This window comes from Chlorocebus sabaeus, chromosome 16 (assembly GCF_047675955.1).
Source record: "Chlorocebus sabaeus isolate Y175 chromosome 16, mChlSab1.0.hap1, whole genome shotgun sequence".
NCBI classification, from domain to species: domain Eukaryota; kingdom Metazoa; phylum Chordata; class Mammalia; order Primates; family Cercopithecidae; genus Chlorocebus; species Chlorocebus sabaeus.
The window spans coordinates 18,918,273-18,936,805 of NC_132919.1; the positions used below are offsets into that span (position 1 = coordinate 18,918,273).

At 52.6% G+C, this 18,533-nt stretch overlaps 1 protein-coding gene across 8 annotated transcripts in view; it reads left to right on the forward strand.

Moving 5' to 3' along the window:
- The first annotated feature begins 16,825 nt into the window (after positions 1-16,825).
- The window catches only part of MAPK7 (mitogen-activated protein kinase 7), a 33,499-nt gene continuing 31,791 nt past the window's right edge, over positions 16,826-18,533 (forward strand). For 3 of the 8 annotated variants that reach the window (XR_012088761.1, XR_012088762.1, XM_008010603.3), the window contains exons 1-2: positions 16,826-17,169; positions 18,013-18,249. Coding sequence is in view for 6 of the 8 variants with exons in the window: in XM_008010603.3 (XP_008008794.1) it covers positions 17,133-17,169; positions 18,013-18,249 (274 nt within the window). In the remaining 2 variants the exon portion in view is untranslated. Of the gene's footprint in view, positions 17,170-17,580; positions 17,749-18,012; positions 18,250-18,533 lie in introns of those variants that run through there. The other 5 variants (XM_008010604.3, XM_008010606.3, XM_008010609.3 and 2 more) reach the window with 5 other exon arrangements.

Genomic DNA, 18,533 nt, shown 5'->3' on the forward strand with positions numbered 1-18,533 from the left:
TTGGAGACCCTCGCCCTCGAAAAAGTTTATTAAACAAACTTGGGAGGGACCTCAAGAATCCTTACATCCTGCCGGGCGCGGTGGCTCACGCCTGTAATCCCAGCACTTTGGGAGGCCGAGGCGGGCGGATCACGAGGTCAGGAGATCGAGACCATCCTGGCTAACACGGTGAAACCCCGTCTCTACTAAAAATACAAAAAAATTTAGCCAGGCGTGGTGATGCACACCTGTAGTCCCAGCTACTCTAGAGGCTGAGGCAGGAGAATGGCGTGAACCCGGGAGACGGAGCTTGCAGTGAGCCGAGATTGCGCCACTGCACTCCAGCCTGAGCGACAGAGCGAGGCTCCGTCTCAAAAAAAGAAAAAATAAAAAAAGAATCCTTACATCCAAGCCATCGCTTTAGTTTGAAGCTGGGGAAACTGAGGCCCGCAGTGGGCGGCGCCTGGCACTCCAATCAGCTAGCGTTCAGGGGAGTTGCTAGCTAGAATCCACGAATCTGTCAAGATACAGCCTTGAATTTTCGTGGCCTGTCACACAGTAAGCACTTGGTAACTGCTAACTTGTTGATAAATGAGTCATTGAAGACATCTCCATTTTACAGAGGAGGAAACAGATTCAGATGGCAAAGGCAGGTAAGTAGCTAAGTCAGGATTCAAACCCAGGACTCCGGAGGCTAACAAGCCCCACTGCCTCTGTCTTGTCCTGGGCCAGCCCAAGAGCATCTGTTGGCACAGATGTCAAAGGAGATGTTGGAGACATTATCTCAGATCCAGGAAATGAAGGGATTCACAGGTGTGTAGACTCCCGGGAGGCCAGGCTCCAAGCAGGGGCCTCAGGTCATCACACCCGGCAGCTGCCGGCTTGGAAGCAGACTAGGGGAGTCCCATCAGCCGTCTGCACGAGGGAGAGAAGGAGCAGTCTCAGCCCAGCCTGCACCCACTGAACCATCCCCTGCCTGGTGAGCAAAGATATTTGATCAGGGGACGGGGGGCAGTGGGTAACCAGGTTCACACGTCTGACAAGAGCAGCTGGGGGAGGGTGCGGGTGGGCTGATGGCCCAAGTGCTGCACCCAAAGCTCAAGACAGGGCCCATTTCCCCTCCTAGAGAGGGGGGTCATACTCCCTTCTTCCACCCCTGGTTAAAGTGCTTCCACTCTCTGGTTAAAGTGCTTTCTCCCACACATTCTATCAGTCTCACTCAATTCTTTCCTCCCTTTGGCCTTTGAGGCTTGATATTACACAAAAGTTAGTTTTCAGCAAAATGCTTGTAGTTATCGAATAACTGGGGGGGGGGGGGCTCCCAGTAGTTTAAGACCTGGCTATACCAAAGGCTGCCACACATTCGAATAGGACACAATGGGGGAGTCTCCCCAAGGGGTAGGAAGTTCTAGGGTGGCCTTCAGGGGTGCAAATAAGCCCGAACGCTGGTTCTTGGGGAATGGAAGACTCCAGGATAGGATGGGAGGGTGACCAGGCCTAACTTTAACAAGTCTAGTGGCATTAGAAGGGACTTCAGGGGAGGGGGTCTCAGGGACTTGCATAGGGCCTGCTGGAATCCTGACCACCAGTTCAGGGGGCCCAGTGGAGAGCCTGGTGCACTAGAAGTCCTGGGGCAGGCTGTCCTTCAGGTCAGGACAGTCAGATTGGAGGAGAAGGTAGTCTCTGCCGATGCTGACATGCAGCGATCTCAGCAGGACACTCTGCAGCTCTTGGGGATGTAGGGATCTGCAATGGGGTGGGGCCGACCCTCAGCCCAGCTGACACCAGCAGGTCTGCACCAGTCCAGCCATGCTGGTTGTGAACATATATTGCCAAGCTTCCCTGCCTGTGCCTGTGCCAAGTCTCTCCACCCCCAGATGCCTTCCTGGGCTCCCAGACATTCCTTGCTCCCACCTCACTCTCAGTACAGCTCTGTCCTCTGGTGCACTCCCACACAGTCCCCTCAGGGAAGCTTCTAGCGCATTGGGCAGGCAGGGCTGTCAGCCACTGGGCAGGGGTGAGGCTGGAAGCTGGCTTGAACAGAGCAGGTGTCAGCGCCAGCCCTCTTCCCTGCATGTGCCTATGGCCATGGTGCTGCCAGGCAGCTGGCCAGAACTCCTGCAGGGTCCCAAGCACCCTGGCCATCTGCCTCCCCCAGTCTCTCGACCATCCCAGGCTTCTGCTCCCGCCCTTACTGAAATCGGGTTTAAATCCCTGACCTCAGCAGAATTGTCTCAGGAAGAGGAAACAGTGGGACTGGGTGGCCGGAGGGACAGGCTCTACAGCACTGGTGAGCGACAGAGGCCTTGCCAGTTGTGCCAGGGCCAGGCTACCAAACCCAGAGCCCTCGGGCCCTGCTGGGGATAAGAGCAGCTCCCCCATGGTGACTTGATCTCACAAGAGTCCATCTGCAGTCAGGGTGGACCCAAGGTCACACTGAAGCGGGACCAAGGCCAACTGTGGAAAGAAGAGGCAAAGGGGAAGTGAAGAGGTTGGAGAGGTGGAGAGGCCGGGGGGCCACCCTCCTGGAGCCCCTCTCCACCACCCCTCCTAGCTATGCACCCACCTGTCAAAGCAGTTGGCGCCTGTGAGCACCCACTCTTGGAAGATGAAGGCCCCCTCACAGCGGCACCCGGTGTCCAGGAAGATGCTGGCCTGGCAAAGCCATTTGTCTGGGCCCTTCTTGCTGGAGGCCTCAGCCAGCCTGGACCCTGCACCTCAGGAGACTGAGGCCTCGAGCTCAGCTCCGGGTCCCAAGGCCTTGCAGGTCTACCATGCATCTCTTTCCATCCAGCCCCTGTGACCTCTGCAGCCCAGCTTCCACCGCTCGCCCCTCCAGCTCAAAATCAGACTGCCTGCCGTGGAATCCTATGTGACTCTGGGAAAGTCCTTTAACCTCTCGGAGTCTCAGTTTCCTCATCACACCCAGGGGGTTGTTGTGAGGATTAAATGTGATAATATATGTCAAAGTTCCATACATTTGTAGCTATTCTATTTTTTTTTTTTAATTAAAAAGTTTGTGGGCACATAGTAAGTGTATACATTGCAGCAATTCTTTTTTTTTTTTTTTTTTGAGACGGAGTCTTGCTCTGTCCCCCAGGCTGGAGTGCAGTGGCCAGATCTCAGCTCACTGCAAGCTCTGCCTCCCGGGTTCACGCCATTCTCCTGCCTCAGCCTCCCGAGTAGCTGGGACTATAGGCGCCCACCACCTTGCCCGGCGATTTTTTTTGTATTTTTTAGTAGAGACGGGGTTTCACCATGTTAGCCAGGATGGTCTCGATCTCCTGACCTCGTGATCCGCCCGTCTCGGCCTCCCAAAGTGCTGGGATTACAGGCTTGAGCCACCGCGCCCAGCCACATTGCAGCAATTCTTGTTGCTAAAGTAGTTCTTGGGATGCTCCTGCTTTTTCATGCCTCCTGGTTTGCACAGGCCGTTCCTTCTACCTAGCTCATCATCTACCTATCCGCCCAGAGAACTCCTATGTAGCCTTCAGAGCCCACTCTTGTGAAGTCTTCTTTGAACGCCTCTCCCCTTGGCCCCACAGTCTGCTCCCCATTTCCCACCCACACGCTCATTATAAGTGGGTGTCCGGCTCTGCTTGCTTTTCTCTCTAGACAGGGAGCTTACTCATCTCTAAGGAAGCTGGGCCTCCTTGAGGACAGCCCTCCATCTGCTCTGCCCTGGTCATCGGGGTCCACCCTCAGCGCCTTCCAGGGTCCTGTCTGATCTGCATGGAGCTCCTCCCAGCAGGCTGAAGACTGAGTCCCTTGCTGCCTGTCGCCTTCTCTGTGTTGGACCCACGTTCCTGTTGCTCAAACCCAGGACTGGGTTACCGGTTTTAAGAGAACTGGGGCCCTGACCCTTGGCCTTCTAGGAATGGAAGGCAGCCCCCTTCCTCTCTATTCCCCAGGTCCTCTACCTGCAGCTTTTTTTTTTTTTTTTTCTGTAGAGATGGAGTCTCGCTCTGTCGCCCAGAATGGAGTGTAATGGCATGATCTCGGCTCACTGCAACCTCCGCCTCCCGAGTTCAAGCAATTCTGCCTCAGCCTCCTGAGTAGCTGGGACTACAGGCGCACGCCACCATGCCCGACTAATTTCTTTTGTATTTTAGTAGAAACGGGGTTTCACCATGTTGCCCAGGCTGGTCACGAACTCCTGAGCTTAGGTAATCCACCCACCTTGGCCTCCCAAAGTGCTAGGATTACAGGCGTGAGCCACCATGTCCGGTCTTAACCCACCGCTCTTTACCAAACAGCAGCAGCAGCAGCAGCAGTGGCCACATCTGCAGAGCAGGCCTGGACCTTGTCCCTGGCTGGGTTTGGCCTCTGCCCTGTCGGCGGCGGAAATTTAACCTCTCTGGTGCCCCTCCCTACCACCCCCTTAAGGCTCGTGTCACTGGGCAAAGGGGAAGCGGCCTGGAGTAGAGGAAGCTGCCTAGCAGGGCCTGACCTGAGACTCGGGATGGGCAGTCCTGGGGTGCACACTAGGGGCCGGCATCCTGCATACAGACTCGGCGCTGGGGTCTCCAGATCCTCCTCCCAGGAGCTCGTCCTGGGTCCTGGGGCAGGGGAATTCTCAGAGTCCTGCTCTGCCTCCTGTCTCAGGTAAGAGGCAGAGAGGGCGGCCGGCTGAGACCAACAGTAATGATAATAATCCCACGTGCCCTCTCTTTACACCCCATGAAGTCCTGAGCACCTGTGGCTCTGGGCTCCTCACAGTGACCCCCCAGACCAGTGCTCCTAGCCCACCCCCCTTTTTTTTTTTGAGACGGAGTCTCACCCTGTTGCCTGGGCTGGAGCACAGTGACGCGATCTCGGCTCACTGCAAGCTCTGCCTCCCAGGTTCACACCATTTTCCTGCCTCAGCCTCCTGAGTAGCTGGGATTACAAGCGCCTGCCACCGTTCCCAGCTAATTTTTTGTATTTTTAGTAGAGACGGGGTTTCACCACGGTCTCGATCTCCTGACCTCATGATCCGCCCCACCTTGGCCTCCCAAAGTGCTGGGATTACAGGAGTGAGCCACCATGCCCGGCCTCCTAGCCCCCTTTTACAGATGGGGAAGTCGAGCCTCAGAGACAAACTGACTTCCCAAGATCACAGTGAGTTGGAAGCAGAGTTGGGATTCAAATCAGGGTCCCTGTAACTCCGAGTCCCTAAATCATTTCTCTCATAGGCCTTATAGGTCTTTTCTTCTGTCTTTGCCTCTCGGCTCTTCAGCGGAGGGGCCACGCTTGGAATGCCTGTTGCCTGAAATGCCTGGCACAGCCCAGGCACTCGGCTGAATTTCACAAATGGTGCTAAGTCAATACCCTTTGTGGCCTGTCCCTGACAATTCCTTGGGCCTCACCTCACCCTTCCCCTCAGTCTTGAAGTACTGTATGCCTGCGGTTCTACGGTGGGCAGGTCTATGCAAACCGGAAGCTACGTGGGCTGAGAGGCCAAAGAAAGAGGCAGACAAATCCGGTTTCTCAGAAAGAAGCATTTTATAGAGGCATACGAACAGAAGCTGTGTCTTGGGCGGTCATGAGACACGTAGGTCTCCACACTGTGACACCCAGAGTCAGGGCATGTATAGCACAGGAAAAGGACATACGTGCTTCAGAAGGGGTGTGTAGGACAATTGATCGGCATTGCCAGTGACAGTACATAAAGGAGAAATCTTAGAGGCCTTTCTGGAACTGGGGTCAATCAGAAGCCAGCATGGCGGATTCGCCTCTGAAACGGAGCCGCTTTGGCCTCTGCACCTGCACATGACGTTCTCAACAATGTTGTGTGTTTGTTTTTTGAGGGGAAGTTCACATAACCTAAAATCAATCTTTTTTTTTTTTGAGACAGAGTTTCGCTCTTGTTGCCCAGGCTGGAGTGCAGTGGTGCCATCTCGGCTCACTGCAACCTCTGCCTCCCGGGTTCAAGCGATTCTCCTGCCTCCGCCTCCCGAGTAGCTGGGACTATAGGCGCCCGCCACCAGGCCCAGCTAATTTTTGTATTTTTGGTAGAGACAGGGTTTCTCCATGTTGGCCAGGCTGGTCTCAAACTCCTGACCTCAAGTGATCCACCCGCCTTGGCCTCCCAAAGTGCTGGGATTACAGGCGTGAGCCACTGCACCCGGCCAATCAACCATTTTTCATGTGTATAATTCAGGGGCATTCTGTATATCACATTTGCAAATGCTGTTCCTTTGTTCTAGAAAGTCCTTCCTGCCATTTCTGCCTGGAAGCTTCCTGTTAACTTCAAGAGCCAGATAAATGCCCCTTCCTCTGGGATGTCTTTCTTCGAATCCCCAACTTGGTCTAGGGCTCACCCTGGGCTTCCTCAGCCCCTTGGTCACAGCTCTTCCACACTAGTGGTCTGACTTGGTCTCCCCAGCCAGACTCAAAGTCCCAGCATATGCAGTGGAGGGTGGGTACCCTGGGATCATGTACTAAATGCTTGTTGAGTGAATGTGTGAGTGGAGGTCTTTGGGGAGCACTCTGGAGGGCCCTGGGGCCTTGTGGGTGGGGCTGGGCCCTCGGGTTCCAGCCACAGGGAGGGCCTAGAGTCTGACATGGGGAGAGACAACTGGGATCCACCTCCTGCAGCATAACAGAATAACCCAGTCTGGGTCTGAGGCGGAGCCCGAGGTGGGATAGAGGGCTCCCAGTTTCCATCTTCAGCCTTTCCTCAACTTGCAGTGTGAGCCCAGGCCAGTCATTGCTATATTCTGGGCCTCAAAATCTTCATTAATGAGAAGAGGGCATTGCCTGGACTATCTCACTCTCCTGTTAAGTCATTTGAAGGGCTGCGGGAATCCCTGGCCTCTCTAAAGCATGACTCAGGGGCTAGGCATGCCCCGCTTACCCCTGAAGCTCACGGGAGAAAGTGCTTGGAGTAGCTTCTTCTAAGAGTTAGTCAGCAGACAGAGCTGAGTTCCAATCCAAACTCTCCCTCTCACTGGCTGTGTGACCTTGGGCTGTTTGCTTAACCTCTCTGAGTCTCAGCTTCTGGGAAAATGAGGATCACAAGGTCCCTACTAGTAGGGCTCAGTAAATGTCAGCAATGATCTCCACAGGGAAGATGATGACATGATTGGAGTCTAGTTTACTTGTAGACAGACAAGTTGAATTGCTGGCCAAATTCTGAAAAAAAAAAAATTGTAGGTCTTTAAAAATCATTCATTTTGGGGCCGGGCACAGTGACTCATGCCTGTAATCCTAGCACTTCGGGAGGCTGGGGCAGGAGGATCGTTTGAGCCTCCAGGAGTTCAAGATCAGCTTGGGCAAATAGCGAGACCCTGACTCTAAGAAAAATGCAATAAATAAATCAGCCAGGCGTGGTGGTGTGGGCCTGTGACCCCAGCTATTTGGGAGGCTGAGGTGGGAGGAGCACTTGAGCCAGGGTTCAAGGATGTAGTGAACTGATCGCGCCACTGTATTTCAGCCTTGGTGCCAGAGCAAGACCCAACTCTTACAAAACAAAAACAAACCCAGATCCATGAATTCTGTTTCTTACACCGGATGTTGCTGAATATAAGCACCTCTGACGGTTCTAGGATGCTTGTTTCTAAGAGCTACATTTTCCCCCTCTGAGAAACAGTAAAGTGGGTGACAGGGCTTTTTTGTTTCTGAGAACTGCTACGAAGAAAAAACATGAAGCATGGCAAAGAAATAGCGAGGGATGGGGGGCATATAGGGTTATGGTAGACAAGCAATTCTCCTTTCACGAGAAGACATTGGAGCAAAGTCCAGAAAGAAGTGAAGGGTTGAGTCATGCACGGATCTGGGGGTGCGCACATCCAGGCAAAGAGCACAGTCAGTGCAAAGGCCCTGCGTGGAGGGAGGGGCAGTCTGGAGCCTGCCTGCACTGAGACAACTGTGCATCTCTTCCCAACTCCGCGTTCGGCGTGTCATGCTGGTAGCTTGCAATCAGCCACGGAAGGAATATTTAAACCAAGGCAATTGGCCAGTGCTACAATCAGAGCTTTACTATTTTATATTTTATTTTTTCTCAGAAAACGGGATGTGCCACTTTACCAGCACATCACTGGGGGTAGGAGATGAGGTCAGAGAACTTGCCAGGCCCAGATCACCCAGGGCCTGAGTGGCTGGAGGTGAAGTGACTTGGGTTTTTACAGGATCCCTCTGTGTGGAGGTGGGGGGAAAGCTGAGAGGCTGAGGAGCAGGCAGATGTGGTCATCCAGGTAGTTTTGCCAGACTTAGAAAAGAAAAATATAGGATATGCACTACTTGGGACATACCTAACTAAAGAATTACTTGTTGTTTATCTGAAATTCCCATTTAAAACACTGGGTATCCTGTGTTTTAGCTAGCAATCCAGGTGGCAGGTGGGAGAAGATGGAGATTCATGATTGCTTCTGGAAGACTCGCTGTGTGATTCTACCCACCCCGTGGCCATTCCCTCCTCCTGGGATGTTCGGAGCAGGATCCCTACCTCGTGCCCCGCCAAACATGGCCCACACCCCAACTCACCCTGGACCACACCTGCCCCTCAGTCATTTCCTATAGGCTCTTCCTGCAGATTGAGAGAGGAAACTGGGCAGGGAGCACATCGCTGATGGGTGAAATGATGATCTCACAGGAAACCAGACAAGCTAGAGCTGTCACCACGCCTTGGACTCAGAGAACTTGGGCACGTCACCGACGGCCACCTCCCATCTCCCTTTCATTCTTCATGGGCAGGGCCTTGCAAGCCTTGGTGATGGATTTTATTCCACGAGATGGGGCAGCTGCAGCAGGAACACGATTTGATGTTTTTTGAAAGATTGCTCTGGCTACTGTGCAGAGTGGCTTCTCAGGGTGCCCAAGGGGGGAGATGTCTAGGACACCTGGGTGTTGGATCTGGAGCTCAGGGAGAACAACCCGCAGAGGAGAGGGCCCCGGGCTGAGCCTGGAGATGCCACCATACCAGAGAAGAGCAGAGGGCCAGGAGGAAGGGCGTGTGGCCGTGTGGTTGACATCTCGATGACATGTGCTATGTGTGTCCCTCACAGACTTGGGATCTTTCTGGCAGGCAAACACAGGCCTTGGGGAATGTTCTGGGATGGGTGACGTCAGCCTCAGTGTGTTTGCTCAGCTGCTGGGAACCACCGAGGACTGCAGCACCAATGCTGGAACTCCAGGCATGGTGACAGGATGTGACCAGGTTCCCCCACCCAGGTCTGTGGTCAGCCTGGCTGTGCTGAATGGTGGAAGCAGGGGTGAGGCCCCGAGAGGTGTCTGGAGCTATCTGGCTGTGAGGTCAGCCACCCAGCCAGGCCTCTGGAAGCCATGGGCAGCCACTTCCCAGATGCGGCTTCCTGCCCTTTCCTCCACCAAAACCACACTCAACTCATAGGCTGGCCTCAGGGGCAGTCCCTTTCCCAAGGGGAGGGCCGCATGCAAATGCCACACTGGGCTGAGCCAAGGCAGGGGTCAATGCTGGAGGCCTGGATCCTCCACGTCCTCTGGGCAGGTCAGCGACAACAAAGCCCATCCTGCCCATCAAGCCCCACTGCTTTCCACTGCTTTGGTGACTTCACGTCTCTGGGTGAACCCTGCTCACCCTGAGTCCCTGCATGGAAGGCACTTTCAGGCAGCGACCATCCCCTCTGATTTTCCTGATACAGGGAGAGGAAGGCACATGGCCCTGGCCACTCTGTGTGCCGAGGCAGAGCGAACAGGCAGCAGCACTGGAGGGAGGGAGGAGTGTGTGTGTGTCTGTGCATCCTGTGTGTGGATTTGTCTTTGAGTGTGCAAGTCCCTGTGTGTGTACCTAGGGTGTATGTCCCAGTAGCTTGTGTGTACCTGTGCCCTGGGTGTGTGCTTGTGCAAATCTGTGCGTGTTTGTGCAGATCTTTGTGTGTCAATGTAAACGTGTACCTAAGAGTACTGTCTCTGTGTGAATGTGCGTGTACAGGTGCCTGCAACCAGTCATGATTTAGATCAACATCCCACTTTCAGCCTTGGGGAGATTCCTTCCTGCACGACAGGGGAACAGATCACGACTCTATTTTCCAGAAGTGATACTGAGGCTCAGAGAGGGCTGAGGCTTGCCTAAGGTCACCAGCCGATGGGATGACAATTCAGTTCTCACCTCTATGGTGGCTTCTAAGGGCTCATGGGAGTTCTTGGTCCCAAACTCTCCACCCCAACCTGTCCCATCGGTGCCTGCAATACCCCTGTTGGGAAGTGACAGTGTGTCCTTGGCAGATTCATGTGTTAAACTGGCCTTCCTTCATGAGACAGGGACAATCCATCCTTTCCAAAACCGTCCTAGCAGGTAAGATGACACCTGGAGCAGGAGGGTCTGCCAAGGAAGGCAGGGAAGGGGAAGGGGTGGGGGTCCTACAGAAAGACAACTGCCTGCCCTTGAGAGTGTGGGCTGTGGGAGAGGCTGCCGCAGACGTGGCTGTAGGCTGTGGTTTCACCACTCGGGCTTCCTCCTGGATGCCCCAGCCACACACTGGGTGACTGAACTGGATTACTCGTGGCTGCTGGCACTAATCAGAGAGCTGAGTGTGTATAAAGAAGGAAAACCTGGTGCAGGGAGTCCTACAAACAGAGGCCCCTCCCACAGGTGAGCCCATTTTGTCACCTGTAACCAGGGACAATGATGCATCACCTGAGTCCCCCTTGGAGCAAGATGAAGGTAGAAACGCTCACACACAGAAGATGCTGCTGGAACACCGCAGGGGCTGGGCGGAGCGGGGGCAGCGTTAACAAGGGCAGCTGCTGCAGCGCGGGTGAAGGGCTAGACCCTGGGTCAGGTGCCCCTGCAGATAAAATTCCTCAAGTCCACAAAACAATGCAACCAGGTGAGTCTGAACATCCCCACTTCACAGATGAGGAACTTCGGGTCAGGGCTGTCAGTCTTGGCTACCTCCATGGCCTTGGGGCCCTGCGTGGTCTCACCCCTGCCTAACTTTCTAGTCTCCATGTCTCTGTGTGACCCCCTCCCTCCTGCCACTTCCCTCTGGCCTTCTCGTGGCCCTCAGATGTGCCACACTCTCACCTGCATCAGCTTTGTGTCCTTTGCCCCCACGGTCCCTCTGCTGCCACATGCTCGTCCATTAGGTCCCGACTTAAATGTCACTTCCAGGGCCCCTTCCCGACTTCCTGTGCTGGGCAAAGGGCCCATTCTTAGCTCCCTAGGGCTGGCCCCCCATCTCGGTGCCTGTCACAGATTTCCCTCATCAGAGAAGGCTGGGACTTGTGCTCATGGCTCTGACCCCAGCACACAGCACAGACAAGAAAGGATGCCCTGGCCTCCATGTGACAGAGCTGGATTCAAACCCAGGTGTTTCTGAAACCAAAGTGCGGCTCTGTAAAACTTAGGAGCAAGGGATTGGAAGGGAGGCAGTAACATCAGCAGAGCGGCACTCCACTTGGACAATCCAACTGCACTCCTCAAAGTTTTTTTTTGTTTGTTTTGAGATGGAGTCTCCCTCTGTCGCCCAGGCTGGAGTGCAGTGGCGCAATCTCGGCTTATTGCAAGCTCCGCCTCCCGGATTCACACTATTCTCCTGCCTCAGCCTCCCGAGTAGCTGGGACTACAGGTGCTCGCCACCACGCCTGGCTAATTTTTTTTTTTTTTTTGTATTTTTAGTAGAGACAGGGTTTCACCGTGTTAGCCAGGATGGTCTCGATCTCCTGACCTCGTGATCTGCCCGCCTCGGCCTCCCAAAGTGTTGGGATTACAGGCGTGAGCCACCGTGCCTGTGGACGCTCCTCAAAGTTTTTAACCACACCTGCTCTTGTGGCAGAGGGGCGCAAACAGTCGGGCACATCTGTTATTTCTGCTGACCCACATCCATCCACCTTCCCGAAAGCTCAGGTTTCCTGTGGGGAAATGGCCCTCATCCACACTTGGTCTGAGGTGTTTGGCTGAGCCGGATTCCCTGCCACACTTCCAGAGGTGGACAGGTGATTCGGGTCTGGCCAATCAGCATACCCCTCTCCCCCACGCTGAGCCTGTCCAATGGGAGGCTACCCTGGAACCCATGCTGGGACTGACAAAAAGGGAGGCCGACTGCCGTGATGGACCTCCCTGAATGAGGGTAAGGTTCTGGGGCTCAGGAAGGTCTCCAGGGCCTGGATTAGAGATAATAATTACCATGTCACAGATGACTAAAAGAGTCTCAAAGCACATTAGCACCCCCCAACCTGTTCTGCTTCCTGGTTCCTCATCTTGGTGACATCTCCACCGTCTACTAGAAACGGACACCATCACATGTCCTGCATTTACCTCTTTATGTACCTCTTTTTAAACTTTCTTTTTCAGACAGAGTCTCTCTCTGTCACCCAGGCTGGAGTACAGTGGCACAATCTTGGCTCACTGCAACCTCCACCTCTTGGGTTCAAGCAATTCTCCTGCCTCAGCCTCCTGAGTAGCTGGGATTACAGGCACCTGCCAACACGCCCGGCTAATTTTTGTATTTTGTATTTTTATTTATTTTTTGTTTTTTTGTTGTTGTTGTTGAGACGGAGTCTCGCTCTGTCGCCCAGGCTGGAGTGCAGTGGCCAAATCTCAGCTCACTGCAAGCTCTGCCTCCCGGGTTTACGCCATTCTCCTGCCTCAGCCTCCCGAGCAGCTGGGACTACAGGCGCCCGCCACCTCACCCGGCTAGTTTTTTGTACTTTTTAGTAGAAACGGGGTTTCACCATGTTAGCCAGGATGGTCTTGATCTCCTGACCTCGTGATCCGCCCGTTTCGGCCTCCCAAAGTGCTGGGATTACAGGCTTGAGCCACCGCGCCCAGTAGAGATGGGGTTTCACCATGTTGGTCAGGCTGGTCTCGAAGTCCTGACCTGAGGTGATTCACCTGCCTCAGACTCCCAAAGTGCTGGGATTGAGCCACTGCGCCCAGCCTAATTTTTGCATTTTTAGTAGAGGCGGGGTTTCATCATGTTGGCCAGGCTGGTGACCTCAGGTGATCCACCAGCCTCAGCCTCCCAAGGTGCTGGGATTACAGGCGTGAGTCATCGCACCCAATCCTACATCTGTTTTTTAATCAAGGCATGCTCTGCCTTCAAGTACACCCTCCATGATGTCTGCCAGAAACACCTTTCAGGAAGGCAGCTCTGAAGGGTATTTGCCTACTCAAAAATCCTAGGTAGACATTTAGATTAGTTCAGAGGCTTTCGGTAACCTAAACCAGAAATCTTGAACTCAAATGCCCACCGTGGCCACGCAGGAAACGTGAGCCAAGTGGGTGGAGTATCTGTATATAACACATGAGATTGTCTTTGTTCCCACAGAGATATACTTGGTCTTTCTTTTCCTGAAACACATGTCATCTCAGCCTCTTTTGTTTTCCTGCTTTTAATAAGACGCAGAAAACAGTTGTGAAAGCACAATGCCAAGTGGCATCTGACCCTCGGCCTGTGCTGGGGAGGCTGTTAGGGAGTGGCAGGGACTGTGGTGAATTAGAGCACATGATCTTTCAATGGTGGGGTCACAGCTCGATGGCTAGGCAGAAATGCTGACCTGATTTTCCAAAAGAAAGCAAAAATCGGGATTCTTATGGCATAACCCCCCATTTTTGACAGGCAAATAATTCCAAGCTTTTAAAAAGCACCGTGTGAGTCATTCTTTCATACCACTGGTGGGTGTCTAAATCAGTATAATCTCTAAGGATAGAAATTTGACATTAGCTACTAAAATTGTAAGAACAATACTCTTTAACTTGACACTCCCACTTCTGGTATTCTTCCTGCACATATACTTGCTGTGTGCAAAATGTTATGTTCAAGAAAGTTTACTGCTGCATTGTTTGCAATAGTGAAAAAACTGAACAAATCTAAATGTCTATCTAGAGGGTCCTGGTTAAATAGATTACATTTGTAAAGGAATATTATGCAGCTATAAAAATGAGTGCTTTTTTTTTTTTTTTTTAAGATATGACAATAGCACAAGTGACAAAAGACAAAACATAACTGGACTCCATCAAAATTAAAAACTTTTGTGGAAAAGAGGACGTTATCAAGTGATAGACATAGAAAGTGAAAAGACAACCTGAGAAATGGAAGTAAATATCTGTAAATCATGGTAAGTAAATATCTATAAATCATCTAATAATATCTGTATCTGTAAATCATCTGATAAGGGACTTTTATTTAGAATATATAAAGAACTCTGACAACTCAACAATAAAAAGGCAAATAACCCAATTAAAAATGGACAAAGGGCTGAGTGCAGTGGCTCATGCCTGTAATCCCAGCACTTTGGGAGGCTGATGTGGGCGGATCACTTGAGCTCAGGAGTTCAAGACTAGCCTGGCCAATGTAGTGAGACCCTGTCTCTGCTAAAAATACAAAAATTAGCTGGGTGCAACGATGTGCACCTGTAGTCCTAGTTACTTGGGAGGCTGAGGCAGGAGAATCACTTGAGCTTGGGAGGCGGAGGTTGTAGTGAGCCGAGATCCTGCCACTGCACTCCAGCCTGGGCTGGAGTGAAACCCTGTCTCAAAAAGAAAAAAGAAAAAAAAAAAAAAAAAAAAAAGGCAAAGGATTTGAATAGATATTGAACAGACATTTCCCCAAAGGAGACACATGGCCAATAAGCCGTGAAAACATCCTTAGTCATTAGGGAAATGCAAATCAAAACTACAATGACCTATCACTTCACACCCACTAGGATGGCTATAATTTAAAAATAATAATAATAATAAGGCTGGGTACGGTGGCTCATGCCTGTAATCCCAGAACTTTGGGAGGCTGAGGCAGATGGATCACTTGAGGTCAGGAGTTTGAGATCAGCCTGTCCAACATGGTCAAATCTCATCTCTATTAAAAACAGAAAAATTAGCCGGGCATGATGGTGGGGACCTGTAATCCTAACTACTCGGGAAGCTGAGGCAGAAGAATTGGTTGAACCTGGGGGGCAGAGGTTGCAGTGAGCGGAGATCGCGCCACTGCACTCCAGCCTGGGCGACAGAGTGAGACTCAGTATCAAAAAAAAAAAAGGAAGTGTTGGTGAGGATGTGGAGAAATCAGAATTCTTAAATATTGCTGATGAGTTTGTAAAATAGTGCAACTGCTGGAGAACACAGCTTGGCACTTTCTCTAGAAGTTTATAATTTACCATGTGACCCAGCAATCCCGCTCCCAAGAGAAATGAAAACATATCCACAAAAAAACTTGTACACAAATGTTCTCAGAAGCATTATTCATCATAGCCAAAAAGTGGAAACAACCCAAATGTTCATAAACTGATGGACAAACAAAATATGTTTTATCTAAACAATGCAATCTATTTGGCCATAAAAATTAGTGCTAATATGACAACATGAACTTTATGCTAAGTGAAATAAGTCAAACACAAAACACTACACAGTGTGTGATTCCATTAGTATAGAGTGTCCACAATGCGCAAGTCCATAGAGACAGAAAGTAGTTCAGTGGTTGCAAGGGCTCAGGTGAAAGAGGAATGAGGAGTGACTGTTAATGGGTATAAACCAAAAATAAAATTAGAAGGCCCTTTGCAACCATCTAAATGGACTCCCTCCTTGGCCAGCACACCCTAAAATTTAACCTGAAAGACTAGTTCAGGCCACAGTGGGAGATGGGAGTTGGACATGCCTCATTATACCCCTCCAACATTAACATCAACACAGACCATAAGTCTGATGATAAACATTTGTCTATTCTCTCTATAGCCTGCTACTGGTAGGCTTCAACTGCATAATAAAACCTAGGTCTCCCGGCCGGGCACAGTGGCTCACGCCTGTAATCCTAGCACTTTGGGAGGCCAGGGGAGGGCAGTGGATCACTTGAGGTGAGGAGTTCGAGACCAGCCTGGCCAACATGGTAAAACCCCGTCTCTACTAAAATACAAAAAAAAAAAAAAAAAAAAAGAGCCAGGCTTGGTGGCTCACGCCTGTAATCCCAGCTGCTCTGGAGGCTGAGGCAGGAGAATCGCTTGAATCCAGGAGGGGGAGGTTGCAGCAAGCCAAGATCGTTCCACTGCACTCCAGCCTGGGCAACAGAGCAAAATAATAATAATATACTTAAAAAACCCAAAAAACCCTAGGTCTCCACAACCCCTTATCATAATCCAGATATTCCTTTCTATAGATAATAACTCTTGTAACCAACTGCCAATCAGGATATGTTTAAATCTACCTGTGACTTGGAAGCCCCTCCTCTTCGAGCTGTCCTGCCCTTTCAGAATAGACATTGAACAGACATTTCCCCAAAGGAGACAAATGGCCAATAAGCACATAAAATCAATGTCAATCTTGCACGTATTGATTTATGTATTATGTCTTCCTAAAATGTATAAAGGCTGGCTGTGCCCCATCTTGGGCACAAGTTGTAGGACTTCTTGAGGCTATGTCACCACCATGTCCTTAACCTTGCCAAAATAAACTTTCTAAATTGACTTGAGACTTGTCTCAGATACTTGGTTCCCATAAGTTTCTTTTAGGGGCAATGAAAATGTTCCATAAACCACTCTACCTAAAATTAGGTAGTGATGATGGCTGCTCAACTGTGAATACACCAAAAAACACTGAATTGTACACTATAAAAGGGTGAGTTTTATGGTATGTTACTAAAAGTTGTTTAAAAGTGAGGGACCCCTCCAGTTATTGATACGGAATGATCTTCAGGAAAAGAGAATATGTTACATTTTGTACACGAAAGGGAAGATGGGTACGAATATGTATTTGTATTGCTTTTTTCTATAAGCCGCCTAGGAGTGAAACCAAAATTCTTCACTTCTTTCAGTCCTACCCCGTTCCCTTTAAAAAACCTTTCCTTCCAGCTTACACTATCCACCATGTCCATCTTCGCCTCCTGGCACTGAGCCTTAGAGGGGCGGTGCTCCAGAAACATTTGCTACATGAATGAACGAATCAACCATCGGATTTTGGGTGGGTCGGCGCAGCTCGGTTCCAGCGAGGACTCCGCCTACCAGCGGGCTCCGCAGAGGGACAGAGGCCGGGCGGCCGCCTCGGTTAACTCCGCTGCAGCCCAAAGCACGGGAATCGCGGGACAAACAAACGAGCGGAGGGAACACACTTGCAGGCCAGGAAACCCCCATGAGCGGTCCAACTTGGCCGGAAGCTGCGGAGAGACTCAGCCACCGGAAGTCAGTGGAGGTTTCGGCCGGCCGCTCTAGAATCCTGGAGGACCGGGATCTCTGTGGTTGGCCGTGACGGGCACCCTCTACCGGGGATGACACATTCCCAGAGCTCCTGGGACGGAGAAAATGGTGGGCACAATTCCCGGGGCGGAGGGGGACTTCAGGACCCAGTAGCCAAGATAACAGTCCCAGTCCCGAGCATCTCAGTCCGGACAGTTACCCGAGCTCATGGGACTAGCTGTGATTGGCCGGGCGAGGTCGAGCGCTAGATGGGGACGCGCGCGCTACGTGCAGGGGCGTTGCCTTCCATTCACTTGGCGCCCGACTGCCAGTGCGCATGCGTTTGAAGGCGGTGCCGGGCGGGGAGCACACCCCTGTGAAGTGCCGGGCACCCTTTGGGCGGCTCCCGCCGGATAGCTGGACAGAGGCGCGCGCCAGGCGTGGCTTCCTCGGCCGGTGGGCTAGGATTGGGCGCAGCAGGTAGAAGGGGCAGGACCCTTCGCAGAAATAGCTCAGCGATTGGCCAGGAGCTAGAGGGAGCGTGGTGTTGGGAGGCGGGGCGGAGGGGGACGGACAGGGCAGCTCACGACGCTGAGGTGGTGGCCGCGGCCCTTGAATAAGTAAGTGAGCCACCCTCGGAGACTCCCGCGCTGGGGACGGGAGGCCGGTGAGCCTCGGGACCTCTGAAAGCCTTGAGGAGGCGCGGGGGTGAGTGCGGCCCGGGGGAAACCCAGGTGCCCCGCCCCTCCCTTTCTTCCTGGCCCGCGCCTCGCCTCCCCATCCCCCGACCGTGGCCGGGCCCCTGCTGGGCCCCGACCCCTGGGGTAGCGTGTTTTCCCCGAACCAACCGCGCGCTTCTGGCCCTTGTCGGTTTAGGGAACTGGGAAGTTCCCTGGTCCTGCTCCCCAGCCCGCAGAGGGGACGCTGAGGCCCACGGGAGGCGGTCCCCTCCTCACCCGAGTCTCCACACAGACACCATGGCCGAGCCCCTGAAGGAGGAAGACGGCGAGGACGGCTCTGCGGAGCCCCCCGGGCCGGTGAAGGCCGAACCCGCCCACACCGCTGCCTCTGTAGCGGCCAAGAACCTGGCCCTGCTTAAAGCGCGCTCCTTCGATGTGACCTTTGACGTGGGCGACGAGTACGAGATCATCGAGACCATAGGCAACGGGGCCTACGGAGTGGTGTCCTCCGCCCGCCGCCGCCTCACCGGTGAGCTTCCTGAGCCGTCGCCTCCCAGATGTGGCAGCGTCGCAGGGAGTGGGAAACCGGCCCGTCCCAGACAGCTGGGAAGGAAAGCGGGGTGCGAGTTCTGGCTCCAGTCAACACACGCTGACCAGGACCCTCTGCCTGCCAGGCTCCGGGGAGGCTCGGTTCTCTGAAACTCTGGCCTGGGGGTTTTGCCATCGTGCCTGCCTACTTCCTCCTTAGAAAAATGACAATCCCAGTTAGACCAGAATGGAGAGCCATTCCTTCGTGTCTAAGAGACAGATGTG